This window comes from Enhydra lutris, unplaced genomic scaffold (genome assembly GCF_002288905.1).
Source record: "Enhydra lutris kenyoni isolate GAN:26980312 unplaced genomic scaffold, ASM228890v2 scaffoldscaffold66, whole genome shotgun sequence".
NCBI lineage: Eukaryota > Metazoa > Chordata > Mammalia > Carnivora > Mustelidae > Enhydra > Enhydra lutris.
The window spans coordinates 12,076,278-12,087,989 of record NW_019154150.1 but is presented as its reverse complement, the minus strand read 5'-3'; the positions used below and the strand labels follow the sequence as shown (position 1 = coordinate 12,087,989).

The window sequence follows — 11,712 nt, the reverse complement described above, 5'->3', positions numbered from 1 at the left end:
GAGTCCAAAAGTAAACAAGGACCCAGATCATTGGCTATGAAAACCACAGAACCATTCTGTGGAATTCTTTGATAAGTCGAGGACCTAGCAAAGAGTGAAGCCTGGAAATTCAGATGTCTTTCCACTAGTCCAGTTGCACTCCGGATTGTGTAGCTCAGTGGATGGGGCACAAAGAGTTAGGACAAGAGAGTGGAATCCTTAGTGCAGAGGGAATGGGGGAGAAGGAGAGCTGGGCTTACCCTCAGAAGTGTGCAGGCCAGGAGCAGAGGAGAGGACCCAGGCCTGCCCTCAGGGGGCCTCCAGTCCCCTGGCACAGTGAACACACACATCAGGAATAGTCAGAGACCAGTCCAGAGCAGAGAGGGGGGCCACGTGGGACAAGGGGGTAGGGCTGTCTAGGTGTCAGATGCCCCTCTTGATTCATTCCCTCAAAATAGTCTGGGACACCTGCACCCCACACTATGGCTGAGTCACTGACCCCAGTCCTCAGATGAGACTTGAATGAATGAAGCTGTCCCTACTCCTCTTCCCCTCGCAGCAGAAAGGACATGTAACTGATTCCCTGGGATGGAAGGGGAACTTCCCCAAGACCTAAAAATAACTGAGCCACTTCATACTCTGAACTTAGCCTCTCCCACCCGCCCCCACCTGGCCCACCCCCTAGTCAGCAAGATAAAGGCAGCTGCTAGGCTGGCAGAGGACAGAGACCCGAGCCAGGGCAGCAAGAAGGCGTCTAACGAGGCCAGCAGAGCAGGACCAGCCCTGAACAAGAAGCCGAAGAGAAAAGACAGACAATTAGATCACACCTGCCACAGACCTGAGCATCCCCTCAGCCAAGCGGGACCTTCAGGTGAGTGACCTGGCATTTTGTCTTTCCACAGCAGGCTGGATCTCTGGGCTGGGGTCCCCTGTGGGCACTGTGGGATGGCTCACAGGAGAGCGTAGATCACAGTCAGCTCTGGGTGGAGGAAGGAGGTGAGTGGGGGGTGGGGGTCCCTGATGTAAAAAGTCCATGAGGAAGTTAAAGGAGCATTAGCATGAGCCCCCTGGGAGCTCTCAGAGTGGTTGCCACAGACCTGAGTCCCACAGAAGACACAGGTTCTTACCAGTCTGGCTTTCAGGAGAAGGTGGCCTGGAGCTGCCATTTCTAAAATACAGGTATGGAGCTCCCCAGGCTTCAGGGATTCCTCTCAGGGAAGCCCCAGGTAGGCCCAATGTCCACAAGAAAGAGAGATACAAGAGAGATCAGAGGACATGGGGGCTGGAGGGTAGGACATAGGCCTGACTCAGCATTGCTAGGACAAACCCCATGTCTAGCTGTTGTGGGCAAAAGTATTGGCATATCTGGCACCAAGAATATCTCCCCAGGGCTGGCCTCTGAGCCCACCTCCCCACGTTTCAATGCCCAGGGCCTGAGGTGCAGGGCAGACTTTGCCCCAGATCATAGTCTTACCCAGTGGGAAAGCCCTTGGGGCAAATCTGGGGACATGAGGAGGAGAGACCGGATCTGAATCTGCCCAGATGTAGAGACCTGTGGAGACTGAACCAAGGAGCACCAGACGTGGCAGCAAAGGTAGGGTCGCCCTGAGAGGTTGGCTCAGCCCTGGATAGGCCAAGCTCTGGTGCACTTCTTGGGGTTCAGGCCCGACCCTAAGTGTGGTGGTCCCAATTCTGATTCTACCCACACCCCACCGCTGTTCCTGTCCCGTAGAATTTAAGCCCCAGGAGTTTTGGGCCAGGCAGGTGCAAGGGTGGAAGGGGCAGAGGGCAGAAAACCTGCTTCAGGTCTTGCTATTACCTTTCAGAGCCTCCCAGAACAGCTCCTTCTCTGTCTTTGGGCCTCTGTTTCCCTGTCTAAACAATGAGGGGTTAGGTTCCTTGACCTCTGAGGGTCCACAGTTCTGACATCCCTGGATTCCATGATGCTAACAATTTGTAACCATAGCAGGGATTCTAGAGATTCCTGGGGTCAGTGGTGGGTTGGAGCTCATGGTCCATACATGCCATCTGCTCAGGCCACATGGTCGTGACAGGCCTGGGAGTCACGGTTTGCCTTTGTTCCCATCAGAACTCAGAGATGAAAGGAACCACACAGAGTGTGTGAGGAGACTCAGGCTGCAGGCTTCAGAGTTTTCCCCACATCGGGTCTCTGAAGTCTGGTGGGCAGACTGGATGGCTATCTCAGAAGGGGGGTCAAAGGACAAAGGAGATAAGTTGGGTGAGGGAGCCCAGGGTCCCAGTGGCTGAGCTGGGCCTCTCTCCTGAGCCCAGGGCCGCTGGGCCGAGGCCAGGACAGCAGCTATATTTAGCATGAGTGTGGAGCAGAGCAGTGGGTCAGGGGCAGTGGGGCGGGGATGGGGGTGGGAGACGTGCTTCCCATTCCTTCCCTGCTGGCCTCTGGGGACTGTCAGTCCACCTGTCACAAGACAGATAAGACACAGAGGACGGAGAGCAGAGGAGGGCTTGAGCGGTGGAAGGCTAAGGCGAGGGAGTGGGGGACCTGGGGGGAAGCAGGAAGCTGACTGACGTGAAAAGGGAGAAAGAGAAGTACAGGAGTTTGGGCCTGGTGGCCTACCGCTGGGGAAGAATCTCTAAGAGGCAGGGCAAGGAGGTCTCTGCAGGAAGCCTTCTTGTCCAGTGCCTGCCCTCCCTGTGGGTGTCTCCCTCACACCTAGGGTGGGTGCTGGAGCACAGAGGGGCACCACAGCCAATAAGAAAGCTTCGTGCCCCTTTCCCTCTTATTTCCTGGGAGCAGGGCCCCAAATCGGGTCTAGGAACCCCGAGCCAGCACTGCCTGCCACTCATTCACCTGATTCTTTCCATGCCTCATTTTCCTTGTCTTTAATTGTGAGTGGCTGGACTAGAAGGCCCTTGAGTGCCCCCCGGCTCCCACCTTCTGAATCTTGGGGTAATGCACCAAAAACCCCTACCTGACACTCAGAATCTGGCTCCGTGGGACCCTAAGAACAGCCTGCGAACAACCGCCCCTCACAGAGCCTCAGCAGCTTCTGCTGCAGCAGAGGCCACCAGGCCCTGCTAAACCCCCTGGGGCCAGAAAGCTAGAGAGCTAGTCAGGAGGCAAGACCTTAGAGGCTGGGCAGGACTCCCGGCAAAGTGGCAAGTGCGCCCTCTGGTGCTGTGAAAGGGAATTTCTTCTCCACGGGAAGAAGTCCCCAGCTTAGGGAACCGCCTCTCCCAGACTGGGAACCCCTCAGTCAGAATTCACCTGGGAGTTCACGAGGGGAAAACCGACCTTGGTAAAGGAAGGTGAGGATGGAACTTGTCCGGTTTGCCTATTGGAGGTTTCGGCATCCCTTGTAGGGCTAAAGGACAAACTCACGGCCACTAGTGCCTTGCCCGCTCCCTAGCAACCCAGGTAATTCTGGGGAAGCAGGACCCACCCTGATGGGTGGCTCCATATGCCCTAAGTTCAAGACTTGTCACAGGGCAACCACGCAGGGGGCAGGTCTGGAGAGGGCGGGAGTCTCTCAACAAAAGTTGCCATGGGACAACTCTGCCCTAAGGCTTTGCCTGCTATCATTTCTCCCAGCTACCAGCCCCATCCTCATCTCTGACCCTTCTCCGAAGGATGGCCAAAGCCCAGACGCAGGCAGCCCCCATGCTGACCATTCCGATGGCCACCACAGAGGACCTGCCTCTCCCTCTACCCCCAGCCCGGGAGGACCTACCCCCGCCCCCGCCCAAGGAGTCCTTCTCCAAGTTCCACCAGCAGAGACAAGCCAGCGAGCTCCGCCGCCTCTACAAACACATCCACCCTGAGCTCCGCAAGAATCTGGCCGAGGCCGTGGCTGAAGACCTGGCTGACGTCCTGGATTCCGAGGAGCCCACAGAGGGTGACGTCCAGTGCATGCGCTGGATCTTTGAGAACTGGCGGCTAGATGCCATTGGGGACCGTGAGCGGCCGCCTGCCAGGGAGCCTGTGCCTGGCGGTGATGTCCAGGCTACCTCCCGCAAGTTTGAGGAAGGTTCTTTTGCCAACCGCACGGACCAGGAGCCAGCCGGACCTCCGCCATCCAGAGGGGATGTTCGTGCAGCCCGCCGGCTGTTTGAGACAAAGCCACTGGATGAGCTGACTGGCGAGGCTGAGGAACCGGAGGCTACGGCAAGGGAGCCTGAGGCCAGCGGGGATGTCCAGGGCACCAGGATGCTCTTTGAGACGCAGCCACTGGACCGCCTGGGCTCCCGCCCCTCCATCCAGGAGCAGAGCCCCTTGGAGCTGCGCTCAGAAATCCAGGAGCTGAAGGGCGATGTGAAGAAGACAGTGAAGCTGTTCCAAACAGAGCCACTGTGTGCCATCCAGGATGCAGAGGGTGCCATCCACGAGGTCAAGGCCGCATGCCGGGAGGAAATCCAAAGCAATGCAGTGAGGTGTGCCCGCTGGCTCTTTGAAACCCAACCTCTGGATGCCATCAACAGGGACCCCAGCCAGGTGCGGGTAATCCGGGGGATCTCCCTGGAGGAGGGGGCCCGGCCTGACGTCAGTGCAACTCGCTGGATCTTTGAGACACAGCCGCTGGACGCCATTCGGGAGATCTTGGTGGACGAGAAAGACTTCCAGCCATCGCCAGACCTCGTCCCTCCTGGTCCGGATGTTCAGCAGCAGCGGCATTTGTTTGAGACCCGAGCACTGGACACTCTCAAGGGGGGAGAGGAGTCTGGAGCAGAGCACCCACCCAAAGAGGAAGTAGTCCCTGGTGATGTCCGCTCTACCCTGTGGCTATTTGAGATGAAGCCCCTGGACACTCCTAGAGACCAAGTCCAAGTGGGCCACCTGCAGCGAGTGGGTCCCCGGGAGTGTGAGGGGCTCACGTCTGAATATCCACGCAGCGATGGCTCCTCTGCACCGTCCCACTCTCAGAGTGCCCCCCAGAGGGATGGGGTGAAGGGGGACGTGAAGGCCTTCAAGAACCTTTTCGAGACCCTTCCTCTGGACAGCATTGGGCAGGGTGAGCCTTTGGCCCTTCGGAGTATGAACAGAGCAGAAGGAATTGATTCTATGGGGCTGTCCCAGGACACAGGGTCCCCAGTGTACGCTATGCAGGATGGCAAAGGCCATCTCCACGCCCTGACCTCTGTCAGCAGAGAGCAGATAGTTGGAGGTGATGTGCAGGGCTACCGGTGGATGTTTGAGACACAGCCCCTGGATCAACTGGGCCGAAACCCCAGTACCGTGGACGTGGTACGGGGCATCACCCGGCAGGAAGTGGTGGCCGGAGACGTCGGCACTGCCCGGTGGCTCTTTGAGACCCAGCCCCTGGAGGTGATCCACCAGCGGGAACGGCAAGAACGCCAGGAGGAAGAAGGAAAGAGCCAGGCAGGTTCCCAGCCTGAGGCACTCCCGAAAGGTGATGTGCAGACCATCCGCTGGTTGTTTGAGACGTGCCCAATGAGTGAGTTGGCTGAGAAGCAGGGGTCAGAGGTCATAGATCCCACAGCTAAGGCGGAGGCGCGGTCCTGCACTTGGATGTTTGCGCCCCAACCCCTGGACAGGCCAGAAGGCTCCAGGGAGCAGCACCTGCAGGTTAGCCAGATCCAGCCTGGGGAAAGACAGACAGACGGACATGTCTTCGAAACTGAGCCTCTGCAGGCCTCGGGCCGTCCCTGCGGAAGAGGGCCTGTGCGATACTGCAGCCGAGTGGAGATCCCTTCTGGGCAGGTGTCTCGGCAGAAGGAGGTTTTCCAGGCCCTGGAGGCAGGCAAGAGGGAAGACCAGGGGTCCAGGGTACTCCCCGAGCCCATCTCTGCGGGCTCTGTGCATAAGTTCACCTGGCTCTTTGAGAACTACCCCATGGGCTCCCTGGCAGCTGAGAGCATCCGAGGGGGCAACCTCCAGGAGGAGCAGCCCGTGGGCCCCTCAGGCAACAGGGTGCCAGAGAGGCAGGAGACCGCAGCGGAGGGGACCCTGCGGACTCTGCACACTATGCCTGGCCTCCTGCACCACGGAGGCATCCTCATGGAGGCCCGAGACCTGGGGGAGCTCTGCCTTGCCAAGTATGTGCTGCCAGGCCTGGGGCAGGGGGGACCCCACATACGGAAGGAGGAGTTGGTGTCTGGCGAGCTTCCCAGGATTGTGCGCCAAGTACTACGCCGGCCAGATGTGGACCCGCAGGGGATGCTGGTTCAGGAGGACCCAGTGGGCCAGCTCCGCCTTAAGCCGCTGAAGCTGCCAGCTCCAGGTAGCAGCAGGAACCTCGAAGACATGGACCCTGAGTTCCAACAGGTGCTGGCTTGTGGCCTGGGGACCTCAGTAGCACGGACTGGGCTAGTGATGCAGGAGACAGAGCAGGGCCTGGTCTCGCTGACCGCCTACTCCCTGCAGCCCCGGCTGACCAGCAGAGCCCCTGAAAGGGGCAGTGTGCAGCTGCTGGCCAGCTGCATAGACAAAGGAGACCTGAGTGGCCTGCACAGTCTGCGGTGGGAGCCACCAGCTGATTCAAGTCCAGTGCCAGCCAGCGAGGGGCCCCAGAAGCTGCCCGCAATGGAGAACATCATCCATGTTCCCCCACTGGACCCCGGTATGGGGATGGGGCACCTGAGAGGCCCAGGGGGCACCCCCCACCTCCCACAGGCCATTGGAAAGGCAGTGCCTCTGGCTGGGGAAGAAAAGCAGAAAGAGAGCTGCACTGGGCAGAAAGGGATAACAGCTTTGGGAAAGTCTGAAGGAACCACAGCGACACCCATGGGGCCTGGGGCCCCAGACCTCCAGGCTGCCATGCAAAATCTGCGGATGGCAACAGCGGAGGCCCAAAGCCTGAGCCAGCAAGTTCTCAATAAGAACAAGCAAGACTCTGCCCCTGGAGCTACCTCAGCGCCTCCGGAGCCACCACGGCACCCTGATGGTCCCCTGCAAGCATCGGCCGTGGTCACCGTGGCTGCCCAGAGCAACGCTAGACCTGTGGCTGGAGGTGACCCCAGGACCCCAGCACACCCCAGAAAGGTCAGTGGGGAACAGAAAGCACTGCCCGGAGGGCTGCCTGAGGGGTGGGTGACTACTGAGGATGGCATCTACACTGCTCACCCTGTGAGGACCTTTGAGCCCCCTGGGGGTGTCCAGCCTTCTGAAAGAGAGCCCCCACAGCGGGGCAGGGACACTGCCCTCTCGGCCCAGGCTCCCACCCCACTTCAGGAAGCCCCAGGTCAGAGACTGAGGCCTGGGTGGAAGGAGCCTGGGGGCTGCACACAGATGGGTCAGGGAGCTCCAGAGAAGGCAATGGCAAGAGTCGGCCCAGGAGGCCTCCAAGCTGCAGAGAACCCCCTGAAGGTTGCCTCTTCAGCCCACCACACTCTGGCCTCTGAGCCTCAGCCTGCAGGTGCCCGTATGTACTCCCATAATGCCTCTGTTCCTCCTCCTCCTCTTCTCCCAGCTGCTGTGACAGGACCGGACTGCCCAACCCACGCCCACCATGATGAGGACTCTATCCAACAGGACGTCGAGCCCCTGCAGGACCCCATTCTCCACTGCCACAACAGCCCTGCCAGCCAGAGAACCCCTGGGGCATCACAGACAAGGACCCCAAAACTGGAGCCCAAAATGCCCCCAAGGAAGAAGCCTCAGGTGCCTCCTAAACCGGCACACCTCAGCCAGATCCCGCCTCCTCGGAGGCTGCCCACACCCTCAGCCCTCTCTCCCCACTCCTCCAAAGAGGCAGGGCAAGGAGGACACAAGCCAGGTGAGAAAGATGCAACCACCCTTCGGCCAGCCAACGTCCCCACCACTGCAGGCCACAGATGCAGAACTCTGGCTGGACACCCCCAGGAACTGAACCAGCCCAGCCCCCAACATGGCCCCAGCACCAGGGCTTCTGGACTCACCAAGAGCCAGGCTGCAGGCAGCAGTGCCCAAAACCCTGAGTCCCTCAGGCTCTCAGCTCTCAGCACTCACCCCGCCTCACCACAGCAGGGTCCCAGTCCCCCAGGAGAGGGGCCCACAGCAGGTTCCTGGCACAGGGCCCCTGAGAGCACTGAGATTCTGCAGGGAAGCCAGCAAGAACTCCAGGGCCTCCTGGGCCAGGTGCAAGCTCTAGAGGAGGAGACCGCAAGCAGCGTGGATGTGCAGGCGCTGAAGAGGCTCTTTGAAACTGTGCCCCAGCTGGCAGTGGCCCCTCAGGCTCCTGCCGCCCCCCACAAACCCGAGGCCTCAGTGGAGCAGGCCTTCGGGGAGCTGACGAAGGTCAGCACAGAGGTGGCCCGGCTGAGGGAACAGACTCTGGCCAGGCTGCTGGACATTGAGGAGGCTGTGCACAAGGCTCTCAGCTCCATGTCCAGCCTCCAGCCTGAGACCAACACCAGGGGCCATGCCCCAGGACCTCCGCAGGCCCACAGTGCCTGCAAGATTGGTGACACAGACAGAAGGAAAGCCAGACCTAACTGCTCGGGCCAGGAGGTCAGAGGGCAAACTGCAGTCAAGAACCAAACCCAAGCTTCAAGCCATTCTGAGGTCCAGAGTCAGGCCAAGGTAAGAAATCACATAGAGGCCAGGGGTCAAGCGGCCTCAGTCATCCCTTCTACCAGGAGGCCAGAGACACTGAAAGAAGATCCAGGCCTCCCTGGAGTCTTGCCTTCTGGCAGAGATCCATCTTGCTCCCCAACATTCATCTCTATTGAGTCAGCCGCAAGGATGCTTCCAGAGGCTCCCAGCCCCACAGGCATCCTTGATGTCTCAGTGAAAAGCACTCACCTGACACAGGAAGTGGGCCAGGCCAGGCCCCACCAGAAAGGTCTCCAGGACAAGGCTGGAAAGGAGGAGGTCACCCAGCAGTCTGGGCAGCGCGAGCCTGCCCCTGCCTCAGCCAGCACCCTGCCCACTGGGCAGCAGAAGAGCATTCTGGAGCTGCAAACTGGACCCAGTGGCTCTCAGTGCTACAGAACCACAAGAACGGCTACTCAGCAGTGTGAAGGGGTGGACACATGCAGGAACCCAGTCCTCTCGTCTCCCGCTGTGGTCACCGAGCAGGCAGAGCTGTCCAGGGGCCCAGGCCCCTACCTCGAGCTCCATGCTTCCCCCTTGCTCCGGCAGTTCCTGCACAGCCCAGCCAGGCTCAGCAGGGGCCTGGCAGAAGCCAGGATGACGCAGGCCCCCTATGGCCACTCCCAGCCCGCAGCCCAGTGAGCCCCTCTGCCTCCACCACTGCCTCCCACCAGCACTGCCCTCCGGAGCCCGAGGTGGGCGCTGACCTCCCACACATGTGAGGCAAGGACCAAGAAGAAAGGGCATCTTCCAGGATATGTGAGCAGTTTCCCTTTCCTAATTTCCATCAGTAAGCCCAGCTCCTGCAAAAGGCAGGGAAGAAAGGTTGGGATGAGGCCCACCCAGTAGCGCGGGCATGGGAGAAGCATGGATGCCAGCTGCAGCTAGTGGAGGTTGGAACATACACAGACACACATGCTCCTCACACAGGCCTAGTCCACAGGCTGAGCCTAAGAGGAGCCTCCTTAGGACTGGAGGGACCCTCTCCTCTCAGCCTTTATTTCTTTTGTTATGAGTCAAAATGTTCTCAGTCACCAGCTCCTTAATTCTTGGAGAGGACAGGGCCAACTGGACAGCAGGATTGGTCTCTCTTGGGATTGGTCTGAAGGCTCCAGAAGGGCCCTGCTGCAGCCCCTTCATCACTATCTCCACCATTCAGCAGGTCATTCTGGAAGCCCAAAGTTCCCACGGAAAAGCTCAGAATCGGTTCATGTCCCTAAAGCCAAGGATACTGCCTCCCCAACCCCACTGCCCTTCACTATGCACCACAAATGGAAAGGATACAGTCTGAATAAACCCAAGTTTTATTCTGTCGTCTATGCATGTCTGTCGTTTATGCATCTGTTCTGGAGTCTGGGCTCCCACTTTGGGGGGTGGGAGGGGGAAGAGCCACCACCTCTGAATGCCCCATTTTCCTGGCAAGAGCAGTGTTGGAGATCTCTAAAAAGCCACCCCTTCTTCTACCACCATCGCTGGGAAACAAAGAGGCCCCACACAACTCCCCCCATTCTCCTTGCTCCCCTCTCCCCCCTTCCCCATCCCATACACACATTGCTACCCCTCTACCTCTGGTCTCTCCTCGTGGAGGTTCTTGGACATCATCCTGGAGTACAGTCTGACCATAATCCTGCTCCAGAGTGGGAAAGTAGCCCAGTCAGGCCTAGGAAGGAGGGAGGGACACACCCCAGGGGAACCCCAGTGGCCAAGATGGCTGGGCCCTCTCCCCTGCTCAGGCCAGGTGCTGCATGCAGAGTAGGGGGCTCCTGGGAAGGCAAGAGCATGAAGCATGGCCTGGAAGGCCAGAATGATTTAATGCAGGGCCCTTTACCCTCTTTCAAAAGGCACTGAGTGCCTACTGCATGCCAGGTCTATTTTAGGCAGCAGGGACACAGATGTGAGGCCTTACGGGGTCACATTCTCAGGGAACTGACCTTCTAGAATGAGGAGACAGACCACGAATAAACAGGAAAGAACAGATGAGGAATAGGGGTAACGCACCTGACTAGGTCACTCTTCCACTCTAGGGGAAGAGTGTTAACATACGGCGATGTCATAATGACAGGTGATTGCCCTAGAGCACGTGGCAAAGGCAAACCTCTCCAAGAGAAAAACCTCACCTGAGATCTGAATAACAAAGAGCCAGTTATGTGAAAATCAAGGGAAGGCACACGCCAGGCAGAGAGAGAAGAGGACATGCAAAAATCCAGAGATGGGAATGAGTGCAGTTCCTCAATTTCCTGGATTCCCCTCCATCTGTCTACCTCCCCCCACACTCCCCCCACAACAAGGTTATGTGGGAGCTTGTCCACGCTTTGCTTTCATTGAACAGGGAGGACCCTAGCCTACCACCACCAGCCCCGGAATCAGCCTTCTACGTGTCATGTCACAGCCCGCTCATTGCCGGATCTTCTCTCACGGTGAGCTCCCCTGGGGCAGCTGGGCTCTGAACTGGAAAGAGCCACTCCCCTGTGGAAGACAGTGGTGTGTGGGAGCAATTAAGATACCGAATCTACCCACTTGGGGCTAATACCTACAACTCTCTGGGACCCTGGCCCCATGTCCCCCTCCCCTGCCCTCTGGGGACTCTCAGTTGATTGCGGGGCCCAGCAGCTTACAGCATGACTGTTCTCATTGTTCTCATCTGTACAGTGGGCACAATTACAGTACCTACTCTTGTGAAGATTAAGCAAATTATTATGTGCAGAGTGCCTGGAGCTATATGCCTAGCATCCGGAACTCCAACATGTTCATTTTTTAGCGTTATTGGTAACCATTAATTTTCATATCTCTTTCTCACCTCCAGGTGGAGTTCCGGTCTTGTTCATCTCAGTACCACTGGTGCTTATCAAAATTGCCTAGAAGGCACTCTGTAAATGTCAAATAAATGAAGGCACAGATGAACGAAATGATTACGTGAATTCAGTGATTCATCCGACTAACATTTATTAAGCACCTACTTCCTGCCACGTTCCGTTCAGGATGCCGAGGATAGATATGAACAAGGCAGTATTTATCCCTGCCTTCACGGAGCCTGGGTTTAAAGAGGGAAGACAATATATTATAAGCAGATAATTCTGGAAGGGAGCGATACTGTTAAGGAAATAAAAACGAGGTCACGAGAAGCGAATTGGCTGTTACTTTAGTTTGGGAAAAGCATCTCCGCGGAGGTAATCTTAACGGCACTGGAGCGGGTCCGTACGACTCGAGGTGGCAGCCTAGGGGGA

The 11,712-nt window shown here is 58.1% G+C and overlaps 1 protein-coding gene across 1 annotated transcript; it reads left to right on the top strand.

Moving 5' to 3' along the window:
* The first annotated feature begins 719 nt into the window (after positions 1-719).
* Positions 720-9,130, top strand: LOC111159168 (xin actin binding repeat containing 1). The gene is made up of 2 exons (XM_022521602.1): positions 720-850; positions 3,589-9,130. Exon 2 carries the CDS (start codon positions 3,590-3,592, stop codon positions 9,128-9,130), a length of 5,541 nt encoding a protein of 1,846 aa, XP_022377310.1. The 5' UTR covers positions 720-850; position 3,589.
* Positions 9,131-11,712: the final 2,582 nt, after the last annotated feature.